Here is a 16,167-nt window from a genome sequence, read left to right on the forward strand (position 1 = left end):
CATGTTGTAAACAATGTTTCGTGTTGGAAAGGAAAATACAACCTATGTGCCAACTTGTGACTTCTGTTATTCATTTAATATTCCGGTAAATCAACACAAGGAAAACCTGCATTGTGTTAATAGCAATATTTTGCTATGTGTTTAACACGAAAATCACGGAATTTTGGGCAAACAAGTATGAAATGAAACTCATCTTCAATATCGCCTCTATAATAAAATGTCCAAACATGTTCCAAATGTTTGTTTTTTTATCCAAACAAGAGGTCTTTTTGTTTTATTCTTAAAACAGAATGAAAACGATATTTTGTTAGGATATAACTATATTAAATATTTATGAAAACCATTATTAATAGCAAATTTCTTTCTTAAATATGTCTGAAAATTAAAAATTTAAACAATGTGTTTGTAAAGAGAGTTTTTTTTAAGTACAGCAAATAATTTTTGTTGTGACATTTTCTTTAATACACTGTTTAAATTAATTGGAAAAATGTTGGGGGGGGGGGGGGTTCATCTGAAAGAAAACATATTTTCACATAATAATTTCTTGACATGATAAATCCAATTGTATTTACAATTTTATTTTATTTTAATAAATGGACAGATTTGCGACTGGTCGTCTAACAACATATAATTTGATTTTCCAATTACACAAATGTTTTATCACACAAAATGTTCCAAACAGGAATGTATCAAAACAACACTAAACTGCCCTGATAACATTTCTATGCACATCTTTATTTCAACGAGAGAGAGAGAGAGAGAGAGAGAGAGAGAGAGAGAGAGAGAGAGAGAGAGAGAGAGAGAGAGAGAGAGAGAGAGAGAGAGAGAGAGAGAGAGAGAGAGAGAGAGAGAGAGAGAGAGAGAGAGAGAGAGAGAGAGAGAGAGAGATCTCACTGCTTACGAAAGCTTGACTTATTTGCCTTTAAATTCAGTCTTACCCTTTATAGAATTTTGTGACCCCTCTTTACACAATCCTGATCCGCCACTAATTTCAAATTGTACCCGTCTACAAAATAAGTAAGTAAACGTCTAAGAGGAACCTACCTACATGCAATCCGGTTTCTCAGAATTGGAGCTTGTTTTATCCAGAAATTAAATCCGAGTTAAATGTCTGGAACCAACCCATTGTCTCCACGGTTCCGTTCTGGTTCTTTCAGTGAATATCTTTTACAATTAAACTTTAGCCAAGCAGAGCGCGATATATATATACATATATATATATATACATATATATATATATATATACATACCCTACACACATTTGCTGGTGTTTGCTGTCAATATATCCGGTAGCGTGTGTGTGTGTGTGTGCATATATATATATAGATAGATAGATATAATACTTTATACTCCAAAGGTTTATGGCTTTTTGTGACTAATTACTGACTCGTACGCTAAAACATCATAATGACAAATGACCCGCAACCATTTATTTGCCGGGATGACATTTTGTTTTATTGGTTCCAGTTGTTATTGAATGATGCATTCTGGTCAAACAGTTTCTCGATGCGTGCTATTAGTCAAGTGGTGTTTTCTCAGACAGTGCAAACAGGACACACACACACACACACAAAATCGTAGATGAATTTAGACTAAAATTAAATTAATCATGTATAACATGTAGATACATGTTTTTACTAAAGTCAGTCAAGAAAGATTTATGACTGAATGATTATGGATAGACTTAAAACGCATATTATTGTGAAAAACAAGTGTTATAAATGTGATTTACGTACGCGATGAGGTATTTTTATCAATAGTATCGAACACGCCTTTTAGCCAAGTGACTGACGCCAAATGAGCGAAGACAGCTATTGGTTATTCCGTATGCTCCTCTCTGTCACTGACAGTCTCTGTCGCTATGTTTCAACGTGTGTGGGTACATGCATTCACACACACACACACACACGCGCACACACGCACACGCACGCACGCACACACACACACACACACACACACGACCCACTCATACATATAAGCGTACGGGACAGGGGCGACTGCCCACCCCACCCCACCCCACTCCACCCCACCCCACTGCACCCCGGACTGGATGAAATCCTCAAATTCAGGAACAAAATGATTAAGATATTCGAGCACAATGAGCTGGCCTGAAACGAATTAACCATGTATTTTCATCATCATAATCACAATATTATTGTTAAAATGTGTAGTGATTCGTTTACAACCCTATGTAACTGTTTCGCAGTAATACTAGTATGAATATGAATATGAATGTATGTATGTGTGTGTGTGTGTGTGTGTGTGTGTATGTGTCGTGTGTGTATGTGTTTGTGTGTATGTGTGTCGTGTGTGGTTTTGTGTGTGTGTGTGTGTATGTGTGTGGGTGTGTGTGTGTGTGTGTATGTATGTGTGTATGTGTGTTTGTGTGTATGTGTGTGTGTGTATGTGTTTGTGTGAGTTTGTGTGTGTATGTGTGTGTCTGTGTGTGTGTGTGTTTGTGTGTGTTTGTGTGTGTGTGTATATATATGTATATGTGTGTGTGTGTGTATGTGTATGTGTGTCGTGTATGGTTTGTGTGTGTGTGTGTATATATGTGTGTGTATGTGTGTGTGTGTGTGTGTGTGTGTGTGTGTGTGTGTTTATGTGTATGTGTATGTGTGTGTATGTGTGTGTCGTGTATGTATATGTATGTGTGCCGTGTGTGTCGTGTATGTGTGCCGTGTGTGTGCCGTGTGTGTGTATGTGCGTGGGTGCGTGGGTGCGTGCGTGTGTGTGTATGTGTCGTGTGTGTCGTATGTGTGTGAATGTGTGCAGCATATCTGTCATGTGTGTCGTGTGTGTGTATGTGTCGTGTGTGTGTATGTGTCGTGTATGTCGTGTCTGTGTCGTGTGTGTGTGTATGTGTCGTGTATGTGTATGTGTGTATGTGCCGTGTGTGCCATATGTGTGTATGTGTCGTGTGTGTGTGTGTGTCGTGTGTATCGTGTGTGTCGTGTGTGTGTATGTGTCGTATGTGTGTATGTGTCGTGTGTGTGTATGTGTCGTGTGTGTCGTGTGTGTATGTGTCGTGTGTGTGTATGTGTCGTATGTGTCGTACGTGTCGTGTGTACCGTGTGTGTATGTATGTGTGTATGTGTCGTGTGTGTCGTGTGTGTCGTGTGTGACGTATGTGTGTGTGTCGTGTGTGTGTGTATGTGTGTGTGTATGCGTGTGCATGTGTGTATGTGTGTGTATGTGTCTCTGTGTGTGTGTGTTGTGTGTTTATGTGTGTGTATATGTATGTATATATATATATATATATATATATATATATATATATATATATATATATATATATGTGTGTGTGTGTGTGTGTGTGTGTCTGTGTGTGTGTGTGTGTGTGTGTGTGTGTGTTTGTATGTGTGCGTTTGTGTGTGTATGTGTGCGTGTGTGCGTGCGTGTGTATGTGTGTATGTGTGTGTGTGTGTGTGTAGATGTATGTGTGTGTATATAATTTTTGGACTGCGACGCCAGGACAACGTGCTTGAACCATCATTGGCTATAAGCAGGGCAATTATATTATCCGTTAAACCATTCTCTTAAATAGTAATAATACATCATCGAATCTAATATATAGTTGAATTTAAGGTGACCCACGTTTTCACCTCATATAACCCCACCACTGGGCAATTAAAAGGTTCTAAATGCGGACTAATGTTAGATCTGGTTCAAAATTTGTCTCAATAGTCTGATTTAAAATGTTAGATTAGAGAGCCGTCTAAATTGGGTACATATTAAAAAACCAACACTCCCCCCCCCCCCCCCCCCCCCCCACACCCACACCCCCCAAAAAAAAAACCCAACAAAAAAACACCACCTAAAAACAACACTTCGATCTACGCAAACAAATTTATTTTTTGGCTTTTAATATTTTTTCCCCAAAATTTCAGTTGTCTTCTTTTGCCCCTAACTCCTTTTTTCATTTGGGACACATTTTCTGGCGCAAGTCAGTCTGTGCCACCACTGAGGATGTTTGGACATTAATTTGATATAAGCACGTTAAATTCTGACACTTGATCTGATAGTCTTATGTGTGCATGCATACATACATACATACATACATACATACATACATACATACATACATACATGTAATAGTCAACCATATAGATATTCATACATCAATACATACTAGCCAGTGCCAGGTCTGCCCACTGTTTCATGCACGTAAGCGGGATCGACCGCGTAGATTGTAGGCCCCATGCATATGGCTGAGTTAAAAGAGCTTCCTTTTATGGAAGCTTCGATAGCTCAGAGCGTATCGTGGTTAGTCTTGCAATTTGCGGGCGAATCGGTGCCACAGGTTCGAGTCCCAGCAACGGCATGGGACAATTTGTGAGGCCAGAAAGGATTTAATTATCCCCTGCGCCAGTGCGTTAATATCTATGTATGTAATAGTCAACCTCGACATACATACAATATATAGATATTCATACATCAATATATACTAGCCAGTGCCAGGTCTGCCCACTGTTTCATGCACGTAAGCGGGATCGACCGCGTAGATTGTAGGCCCCATGCATATGGTTGAGTTAAAAGAGCTTCCTTTTTATGGAAGCTTCGATAGCTCAGAGCGTATCGTGGTTAGCCTTGCAATTTGCGGGCGAATCGGTGCCACAGGTTCGAGTCCCAGCAACGGCATGGGATAATTTGTGAGGCCAGAAAGGATTTAATTATCCCCTGCGCCAGTGCGTTAATATCTATGTATGTAATAGTCAACCTCGACATACATACAATATATAGATATTCATACATCAATACATACATACATACATGTACACACATCATCGAAATCGTTGAATAAAAATCAAGTGTCTAATATCTAGGCCTACTTTGAAAAGAAAAGAGTTAATTATTTGTGTCCGGTTTGTAACTGGTGTGTATTTCACGTGTATATACATACACTATATAATAATTGCATAATGTCCTCCCAGTGGATACATTAACCCAGTGTTACTTGCTCACAATGTATAATTGTATTATAGTTTTGCCTCATGTATTATGTATATGGTCTGAGCAAAACGGGAATTTTGAAACTTTCTGATAATTAATCTGTCTTAGTAGTTGTAAAGTAAAAGTTGACATGCTGTTTGTATTTGTTTGTTTTGAAGAATTTAGAAAATGACATCTTCTTCTTTACATGAAGATCAGTTTGAAGTAAACATATATTTGTATGTACAATAGTGTTTGGTTACTATTTTGTATTTTGTACCTAAGAACATTGGTCGAGATCGTTAGCGATACCATCAGCACTTTGATACACATTTACAAGTATAGGGAGAAGTCCTATATATCGATATGGTGATGTTTGGTCTAACTTGTATATAACTTCAGGCCGGTAGCCAGCATAATTAGCAGGGGGGGGGGGGCGGGGGGGGTCCAAATTTCATGTAAACGGAACTCACCAAACGCCGTAAACTTGGTGGGGGGGGGGGGGGGTAGAGGGTTCCCCATATATATATATATATATATATAGAACCCCTTGCCAAACAATGAGATGACGCCGGTTACATTCGCCGGATGCGCGGAGCCGTAGGGGGGGGGGGGGGGGGGGGGGGGGGTTCCCCGATATAGATATATATACACACAGTCAAACCTATCTTAAGCGGTCATATAAGGGAGCAGATAAAAGTGGCCGCTAAAGACAGGTGGCCGCTGATTGCATGTTGCGATATATAGTCTTTAAAACATATGTTGTTGTTTCTTGTTTTAGCGTCTTTACTGCTAATTAATGGATGTGTGCTTCACAGTTTATTATAAATAAACTCAGGAAAATCTGCAACTGGAATGTATTAAATTAACCGTTCTCAACAAGTTTGTTTTCTCTTTCCATTTAATTATTTAATTACTGCTTCATGCGGTGTATTGTCATAGTAAATGAATCTACAAAGGCAATTAGATGCATTCCAGAGTCATACTTTCTTAATTGATACACAGTTGAGATGTCGGGACTGAATGGGTACTAGTATTCCTGAAGGTGTGAAGATCTGTTATTTGCCGCACCTTATCGCTGTTGTTAAATATCCCTTTTATATAATAGTAAACATTTACTGTGGCCGCTTAATACAGGTATTTTAGTGATTTGGGATCCCATTTGGGTGGCCGCAGGCCGCATTAGACAGGTGACCGTTTATTACAGGTGCATTTACGTTATAAATCGTTTGGGAGGGAAAAAAGTGGCCGCTTGCCAAACAATGAGATGACGCCAGTTACACTCGAGAATAATACACGGACTTTTGTTGCGAAATATACGTTAAGAAGTTGCATTAATTTGTGGTATGCATGTAAATTGGCCTGGTCACAGAGCCACGACAAGAAACCGTTTGTTTTCAGTCGTACCAACGTATTTATAATAAATGATACATGGCATACTTCTCACATCCCACAAACAGGATAGCATACACGACGTCCTTTGATGGACCATTGGCTGGGACAGGAAACAATCAAACAGGCCCACTGAGGAGGATCGAACTTTCAGCAAATGGAACCTCAGACAGACGTTCTTGTTACGTTATCCCGGTCATTTAGGGACAAGGACTTTTATATGTAAAATCCGATTTTGTTTTTCATTTGAGCGGAACTCTCAATCCTGCATGGGGCGGGGGGGGGGGGGGGGTCGTCCGATCCTCCTGATCCCCCCTGGCTACAGGCCTGCCATGGCACTTAATAGTTTTGCTTCAAACATTCAAACGAAGTACCTTAGTTTACTGCGCATAATAAACCTTCATGAGTTTGTAATAAAGAGATCATCCTGAGTTTGTAGCTATATTATCAAGCTGTCGGCTAATCTAATCTGTTATAAATAAAACTTACATCTTTCTTAGGTTAAATAATCTTGCTTCGAATTTCAATAGCTGCAATACAGTTACATTTCTGACCATTCTCAGGTCGGTAGCAACCAAGAACCCGGTTTTAAATATGGCTTTTGCTCCCCCCCCCCCCACCCCCCAACTAGACTGTGTCCCTCCACTACAGATTGTGCCCCCTCCCCTCCCCCAAATCCATATATCGTTCCTACGGGTCTGATTCTAATGTTTTATATACCATAGCTCAACTTTCATATGTATCATTTAATTTTATTCCAAATATCGAACAAAATTTCAAATAACTTGGTGAAAAGAAATCCCGACAGGAGTCCTGAATGTATTTATCTGTATAATGCTTCATAAATATTTAAATTATGTTAAATACAATAAATATCTGCATACATACACGCGCGCACACATTAATATTATTTCAGCCCTTATCCGATATTTATTGCGTACGAATACGAACCGATGGTTTGTCGGGCATTAACAACAAAATATTTTTTATTTCGTTATAAGCAATAATTCACAAATGTCTCCAATAAGTCTTGTTGGATGTCGACAGAATTTTTGGGTTCCCTTCTGATAGAATAATTAATCATGGAGATATTCACATTCCTATTATGTGGCCTCCCATTGTCTATGCCCCCCAACTTGTCCACAGGTCTATTTTTGCGAGATCTCGCGAGTTCGCGTTTTGCTTCCTTGAGTTACCCCGCAACGGGCACATGCGCAGTGGAATGTGAAAGAGGTCTATTTATCCCCACTGTTGCAGATGGTTCGGTAACATCAATGGATCAAACCGGCCTCGGTGGCGTCGTGGTTAGGCCATCGGTCTACAGGCTGGTAGGTACTGGGTTCGGATCCCAGTCGAGGCATGGGATTTTTAATCCAGATACCGACTCCAAACCCTGAGTGAGTGCTCCGCAAGGCTCAATGGGTAGGTGTAAACCACTTGCACCGACCAGTGATCCATAACTGGTTCAACAAAGGCCATGGTTTGTGCTATCCTGCCTGTGGGAAGCGCAAATAAAAGATCCCTTGCTGCTAATCGGAAAGAGTAGCCCATGTAGTGGGGTTTCCTCTCAAAATCTGTGTGGTCCTTAACCATATGTCTGACGCCATATAACCGTAAATAAAATGTGCTGAGTGCGTCGTTAAATAAAACATTTCTTTCTTTCAATGGATCAATCAAATACTTGTTTACCGCTAATGTACGTTCTTCTTTTATTTTATCCCTATATAATTTTAGATACATGCATGCCTATATTATGGTCCGTTTTTGTTTTTGTGTTGTTTTTGGTGGGTGGTTGGGGTTTTGTGTGTGTGGTGTGTTTTTGTTGGGGGGGGGGATGTTTGTTTGTTTTGTGGGGGAGGGTGTGTGTGTGTGGGGGGGGGGGGGTGTCAGTACGGCCATACAACCACTTTCTATTATTTTCACTGCCCTTCCTCCCCAACTCCAGTTAAATACTTAAACATTTATTATGCATTGTACATAATGTAATGATATACATTTGTACATATGGGAACGAGATGTAGCCCAGTGGTAAAGCGCTAGCCTTATGCGCGGTCGATCTGGGATCGATCCCAAACGGTTGTTCCATTGGGCTATTTCTCGTTCCAGCCAATGCACCACGACTGGTATATAAAATGTTGTGGTATGTGCTATTAGGAAGAAAGAAAGAAAACGGAGAGACGTAAACGCGAACTCTTTAAATGCAGAATATTTCTCATTGAGAAAATATGAAAAACATTTTCCCCGTTATGAGTGCCCGCTGGTGTAATAAATCAATTTTATCAACATTTGTTGGTAAGTTACTATGCGAAAAATATTGTCATCTCGACTTCAGACATCTTAGGCGATTCCGGTGTTAGATCACTGGTTGTAAACGGTCAGGGACAAGTATGCTCATCGGACTTTATCGAGGATCTACGAGTGCGATGACCGAATTGTTACAAAATCTTGATCGTAGCCCTAGGCAGTTTTTATTGGACGAAAGTAACACACCTCCCAACTTTCTCTTCCGGGCGTAGTAACTTGCATTTATAAACATACAACAATGTTAACCGTATACATTGTAATAATATTTTAATAATGATATATGTAAATATATATTGTACCTAATTTGCGTTCAACTCAACCAGTAGTTTAATGGAGTCACTATTTACTTGGAACTATTTTCGAATGCGTAAGAACAAAGTACCTGCTAAGGTGTTGAGTGTTTTGGGGTTAATGGTTGACCGACTTTTGAGGTTCTCGTGAAACGATCTTCACAATGTCATCGACGTTATTGAAATCTGTGTTGTATTTGCCATGCAGGTAGATCGCATCTTTTTTATCATGGTATTCGTTTTTATGCAACACGTATTTTTGTTGTGGTAGAGTACACGAAAGACAGTTAAACGTGACTAGATCGTAGTTAGGCTTGCACGTGTACCTTTTGTCAGTTTTGATTTGAAGGCTTTTCAACCGTGTAGTTCGCAAACGTCATTGCGGTCATGTTGTGTTGGTTTTGGTCTAATGGTCTTAGTGGAATCCAATACTTTTTTAAAAAATTTTATTAGCAGCAACAGAGGAAATTCAACATTTGTTTTCATTAGAAGCAAGGGATCTTTTATATGCATTTTCCCACAGACAGGACAGCACATACCACAGCCTTTGATATACCAGTCATGGTGCACTATTTTGCGATAGAAAAAACTCCAATTAGAGAGTGGTTCTATTGATGTTGTTCGATCCTACACCTGCAAGCACCTCAGACAACAGTCTGCCGACTGGGGAAGATCCCCATCCCCCTACCCCCACCCCCCACACACACATACCCCAAAAATTCAGATATAATCTTTTCAGGGCTGCACGTATGCAACTTACCAATAGAGGAAGGAAGGACATGTTTTATTTAACGACACACTCAACACATTTTATTTATGGTTATATGGCATCAGACATACGATTAAGAACCACAGATATTGAGAGAGAAAACCCGCTGTCGGCACTTCATGGGCTACTCTTTTCAATTAGCAGCAAAGGATCTTTTATATGCACCATCCTACAGACAGGATAGTACATACCACGGCCTTTGTTACACCAGTTGTGAGGCACTGGCTGGAACGAGAAATAGCCCAATGGGTCCACCGACAGGGATCGATCATAGACCGACCACGCATCAAGCGAACACTTTACCACTGGGCTGTATCCCATCCCTATCAATAGATTATAGAGGAGCAAAGGAAATTTTTAGAGGTATGCACTTCCCTATAGACAGGACAGTACATACCACAGCCTTCAGTGGACCAGCAAGTCTATGTGAATGTTGCTCTCACTACATATGATAAAAAGATATATACTGTGAGACCCACCTAAATTGGATCACTGCAGGGTCCTACTATTTATCCGATTTAGACGGGATCCAGTGTTTAAAGGATTGCGTTTTAGGATTTCGAAAATTCAGGACCATAAAACTTAGCCATTTTTTACTGGATTCCAGTTTGTTTCAGAGTCCAGCTTACATAGGTTTTACTGTATATTAAATTAAAAACAGATTTTTAAATTGAATTAAATCTTTGTTTTTTTAAATTAAACTACGTTCATCCTAAATGGTACATCACAATTATTTTTTTTATTCACAAAATCAGTTTATACATGTAGTAGGCAGGATATTAAATTCTTTGTAATTTTGTTTAGATTTCAGAATGGTATCTGCCGTGTCTCAACACAAGCTATCAAAGGCTACGTTGCCGAGAATGAGCCGATGTTTGACTATGGTCCTGGCAGCAGTGAACGAAAGGAACTCGAAGAAGCGTTGGAACGCCACAGCAGTCAAGTGACTGACATCCCCATCGTGATCGGAGATGAAGAAATCCGAACTAATGTTGTGCAGTACCAGGTTGCGGTATGTATGGTAATTCGACAAATGTTTGGGAAAGTCACTAGCCCTCGCAGAAAACTGATGCCCTAAGTTGTAATATAGTAATACAGTTTATTATCCATATGGTTCAACATAACTGAGTTAATAATAATCATACGAAGCACACGTGTAATAAAAAGTGTTATTATCCACATGGTTCAACATAACCAAGTTAATAATAATCATACGAAGCACACGTGTAATAACATGCCAGCACATGCGACCCCGTAGCCCACCCCACCCCCAAACACTTTCGTGTCATGGATGGATAAGCCAGTGAAGGTTGACACCTGGTGGAAATTTCCCTATTAGAGCAGCTGGTAGCACACTGTACTCTTATATAGAGGGTCTCTGGTTCAAATCTCATCAGTGGAGATTGATTTTTTTTTGTTACATTAAGGTTTGGACTGTTTATAATCTCAATGTTCTTCCTCTTGTTTCAGCCATTTGATCACCAAAAGAAAATTGCAAGTTTCTACTATGCTGGTGCGGTAAGTTAGGTTATTGTTGTGTTACCTTTATGAAGTGAAAAGACAAGATATTATTTATAAGGTATTATTTTCCTAATGGTGGCGTTCGTGTCAACTTTTGCTTTAAAGTTTTACATTGGGTTCAGTTTTTTACAAACTGTAAGTTCTAGGTCAATGAAAATTGGTTTATGTTTGTACTTATGGATGTTCAAAAAATATGTCAGGGTTGAAAATTAACAGGAAAACCATGGTCACCAGCAGGGCCAGTTGAAGGAAAATCTTACTGGCCCTTCACAAATTCAACTAGCCCTCCAATTAAACTGCACAGTGAAAATCAAAACTAGAATTTTCTTTGTTGAATAATAACCATGTATAATAATAACCATGTATATAGTCTGTTTACGTCAAATTTGTTTTTTGATGAATTGGCATGTAACTTCATAATGAATGAAATTAACATTCATATTAAAAAAAACATTAAGTTTTAAACCCATACCAACCCAAATAACTTTAAAAAGAAAAAGAAATCCATTATAAATAAAAATGTTTCTTTACAAATTACAATTAAATGATGTAGATTAAATATAATTTTTACAGCCAATTTATGCAGCTTGATGTGCATTCAAGCAGCATTGTCTCTGAAGTAATTGATAATAAAGAGACTAAAACCGTAATTTAAAAGGTAGTACTGTGCGTGTGTTAGTAAATTAGTCTGGAAGTGGCAATCCTCTTTATGGCGATGCAAGAGGGATGAACTCTCCAATAAAGGATTTCCTTGGTAGTGGTTGTCCTCTTATAGACAAGGCACTAGATAAAGATTGATGGAATTCTCCACTATTTTCCCAAATACCCATTCGACTACATTGTGCAGAGATACGGCCCTGATCTCGTATTACGGTTTTGTCGTAGATTACCTTGGATGTTCCATCAAGATTTAACCCATGCAGGTTTATAAATATATATTCGTTTATTTACCCTGAACTTCCGCAAAAGAGTTGTTTCAGATGGAATGGGTTTACAATTTAATAAATTACAATTTTTTATACAAATTTTATATTTACATGCCAATTAATTGACTTTTGGAATAATCCCTGTAGTAATGTCATTGTTAACTACAAGATAAATTTTGATTTTGTCCCAGAATAAAATACTAGTAAGCTAATTAAATGAGATTAATTTGTACCATAACATTTAATAATTAATTATAGCGTATCTAGTCCATTCCAATAAGCCGACGACTTTTAAAAAACAATTCAAGTTTTGAGCTATATTTGTTTACAGTTCCAGACCAAAATCGTAAAAGGTGAGACTGAGTCAGGTCAGTCTGGCGCTGTCAAAATATAGAACATGTTCAATAATATCGTCTTCTGCCAGATCTGTAGTTCGCGCCAGCAGAAACGTGGTCAATTTTGTCACATTGGTTATTTGATTCAGTTTTAGTGTGTTTCTTTTTTTTGACTGGTACCATACTTGCCAGATGTTAAAATCGATGGTCGCCCAGCGGACTACTGTTGTAAAATTCTTAGTCGCCATTAGCCAATAAAGGTCACCACAGGCGACTGGGTGACTGCTAATTTTCAACCCTGCTATGTCAGTGAAGCTTGGTTTATAATTGCACCTATAGATGTTCATTACAGTACACAGAAATTGTTTATGGTAGACAAGATTTAATTCCATGGAATTCGAGGGTTTTTTATCTCCATTTTGTTAAAGCCTTGATGGACACTACATCTGTTTGACTGATTGTGACTTTCTAGTTGTTGTTTTCTCACAGGATCTGATACAGAAAGCAATCAACGTCAGTCAGCAGGCCAGGGACGCCTGGGAGAAGAAGCCACTGGAAGAACGATCGGAAGTATTTCTCAAAGCCGCCGAGTTAGCCAGCAAAAAGTACAGGATGGACATTGTGGCTGCCACCATGCTGGGACAGGTATTGGCAGATCGCAAGTGTGAGGGTCTGGCAGAACCACGGCTTCTAGAATTTTTACAAAATCCACTAGCCATGGGATCAGTAATTTTTAATATTTACTAGCCACAATTAAAAATTGACTAGCCCTAATTTACTTTTAAGTTAATGTGATTGTACTAATAGTAATAATGTTGCCTAAAGAGGGAGATAGAGCTTTAAAACACTAAGATTGAGGGATGGGGGTGAGGGCAGGATATTCATATTTACAAAAATATATTTAAATGCAGCATTTGACGGGGTTTTTCACTAGCCGTCGGGCATGGCAATGGTAGTTATTTACTAGCCCAACATTGAATATCACTAGCCATGGGAGTGGGGCTACCATAATCTAGAAGCCCTGAGAACTCGCATATTGTTTTGTTAATTAATGTAAATGCTGTTTAATAAATTCTAGTGGCAGTTATGAAGTGGAAAGAGATCTGGGAACTTCTTCTCTCTTTGGGGGGAGGGGGATGTGTGTAATAAATGTATTAGAACTTGCATATTGTTCTACCAATGTAAATGCTGTATAAGTTCCAATGATATATTTGAAGTGGGGGAGGGTCTCGCAGGGCTCGAAATAGCGATTTAAATATAAACTGTCCTTTGATTCTGTTGTTCACGATTTCTCTACAGGCGAAGAACGTATGGCAGGCAGAGATCGATTCCGCAGCCGAACTGATCGACTTCCTTAGGTTTAACGTCACATTCGCCCAGGTAACATCCACACACCGTAATGCTCTTCAATTAGGGATGTAATTTTTTTTTAAACGCCACTAACATGGAGACAAAGACATATTTTTTTGTTGACATTACAAATATGGATGGTGATGAGATGAATGATGAAGCTGCAGTATTTCCATTTCGGTATGAGACTACTTGACAGGTCCGTGCTCCATGCTTGCTGTCAGTTGAGCTATCTCGGTATCACCCGAGCCCGGGGTACATGCAGTACATTCCAGATAATTACCTGATCCCGGGGTACACGGAACCTGCAGTATATACTGGGTAATCATCCCCCCTGTGTGGGGTCATTCACTTGGGAGACACACCCATAATCGCACCCGTGAAGTGGGTGAAACTGTGTATGTGGCCTTACACCTACCCATTGAGCCTAGCGGTGCACTCACTCTGGGTTGAAGCCAGTAGTGGAATGAGAAATCCCTCATTGCCTCGAGTGAGATACGAACCCAGTACCTATCAGCTTGAAATCTGATGGCATAGCCACTACACCACCGAGGCCAGTAAAAAATATGAAATGCTTCACGATTTTTGTGTAAGTGATAATATGTTTTTTTAGCATTAACTATTCCTGATTCATTGTAATTTGTGGGTCCAGATTATTTATTAATTCAAACATTAGGGTTAAAATAAAAATTCTTGCGTGTCTTGTATTATTGGATATCAAGAACATGTGCATAAATTTATCAGGGGGGTGTCTAGATTGTGGCAAGTGAAATTTCTAAGGGGTTGAGACATGCTGCCCTGAAGAATAATGAAAAACAATGTGAGCATGGGGGTCTAACCCCCCGAACCCTATCCTGTACATATGCTTGGATGTAAAGTGTAAGAAAACCTATTTCCAAGAAGACTGTGTGTTCATTTCATTTCATCTTATTTTCGTGCTCATATCCAACGACACCCCAGCACGCACGAAAAATACATTGACTGTCAGCTGTTGGGTGTCAAACTGAACATAAATATCCCAAAACCAGTCTCTGAAGCATTTCATAATGTCTCGTAACTTGCTTGTGTCAGTTGAACAAATATTCCTTTCTTTTGATTGATGGATGGACGGACAGATGAACAGGTAGATGTATGGATCAATGGGTTGGTGGGTGAATTGATGGATGTATGGTATAGGGAGTTTTTTGGATGGATGGTATGGGGGGTTTGGATGGATGCATGTATGGGGGGTTTAGATGGATGCATGGATGGGTGGGTTTGGATGGATGGTATGGGGGGGGGGTTGGATGGATGGGTTTTAGATGGATGAATAGATGGGTGGGTTTGGATGGATGGTATGGGGGTGGGTTTGGATGGATAGGTAGGTTTGGATGGATGGTATGGGTAGGTTTGGATGGATGGTATGGGGTGGGGGTGTTTGAATTGATGGATGGATGGATGGACAGATGGATATAAAATCTGAATTTGTGATATATTTATATACATTATTTATTATTCAAAGTGCTCGCTCGATGCACGGTCGGTCTGGGATCGATCCCTGTCAGTAGACCCATTGGGCTATTTCTCGTTCCAGCCAGTGCACCATGACTAGTATATCAAAGGTCGTGGTATGTACTACCCTGTCTGTGGGATGGTACATATAAAAGATCCCTTGCTGCTAATCGAAAAGAGTAGCCCATGAAGTGGCGACAGCGGGTTTCCTCTCAATATCTGTGTGGTCCGAAGCGATCTTAGCGATAAGATCATCTTAGGTGCAGGGCGAGACGTAGCCCAGTGGTAAAGCGATCGGTCTGGGATCGATCCCCGTCAGTGGTCTCACTGGGCCATTTCTCGCTCCAGCCAGTGCACCACGACTGGTATATCAAAGGCCGTGCTATGTGCTATCCTGTCTATGGGATGGTGCATATAAAAGATCCCTTGCTGCCAATCGAAAAAAGTAACCCATGAAGTGGCGACAGCGGGTTTCCTCCTGCAATACCTGTGTGGTCATTAACCATATGTCTGACGTCATATAACCGTAAATAAAATGTGTTGAGTGCGTCGTTAAATAAAACATTTCCTTCTTTCTTTCTTATTATTGACAGCAAGTAACGAGCTATCAGCCCATCAGTCCGAATGCGACCACCAAGAACACCAACATCTATCGTGGGATGGAGGTACGTGTCTGCTGTTTCTATAATGCAACAGTGTAGCATGGCCAGTGCTGTGGTATTTGGTGTACCCCAGTCACTTTGATAGGCTGATGTTAACAAAACAAAAGCTGATGGTGGATAATCAACAAGTTATCAGCCATTATTGAGCAAGTTGTGCCCCAGGGCCCCGTTCCACGAAGTGATATTAGCCCTAAG

The 16,167-nt window shown here is 39.8% G+C and overlaps 2 protein-coding genes across 3 annotated transcripts in view; one reads left to right on the plus strand and one right to left on the minus strand.

Annotated features, from left to right (window-relative positions):
• Window positions 1–1,314, minus strand: part of LOC121390410 — a 17,038-nt gene extending 15,724 nt beyond the window's left edge. The window contains exon 1 of the mRNA XM_041522214.1: window positions 1,045–1,314. The gene's annotated coding sequence lies outside the window, so the exon portion shown is untranslated. The remainder of the gene's footprint in view (window positions 1–1,044) is intronic.
• A 7,727-nt stretch (window positions 1,315–9,041) lies between these two features.
• The window catches only part of LOC121390665 (delta-1-pyrroline-5-carboxylate dehydrogenase, mitochondrial-like), a 38,507-nt gene continuing 31,381 nt past the window's right edge, over window positions 9,042–16,167 (plus strand). For both annotated transcript variants that reach the window (XM_041522536.1, XM_041522537.1), the window contains exons 1-6: window positions 9,042–9,126; window positions 10,492–10,699; window positions 11,158–11,205; window positions 12,959–13,114; window positions 13,769–13,849; window positions 15,904–15,975. In XM_041522536.1, the coding sequence (XP_041378470.1) occupies window positions 9,083–9,126; window positions 10,492–10,699; window positions 11,158–11,205; window positions 12,959–13,114; window positions 13,769–13,849; window positions 15,904–15,975 (609 nt within the window). In that variant the 5' untranslated portion in view covers window positions 9,042–9,082. The remainder of the gene's footprint in view (window positions 9,127–10,491; window positions 10,700–11,157; window positions 11,206–12,958; window positions 13,115–13,768; window positions 13,850–15,903; window positions 15,976–16,167) is intronic.

Source organism: Gigantopelta aegis, chromosome 15 (assembly GCF_016097555.1).
Source record: "Gigantopelta aegis isolate Gae_Host chromosome 15, Gae_host_genome, whole genome shotgun sequence".
Taxonomy (NCBI): domain Eukaryota; kingdom Metazoa; phylum Mollusca; class Gastropoda; order Neomphalida; family Peltospiridae; genus Gigantopelta; species Gigantopelta aegis.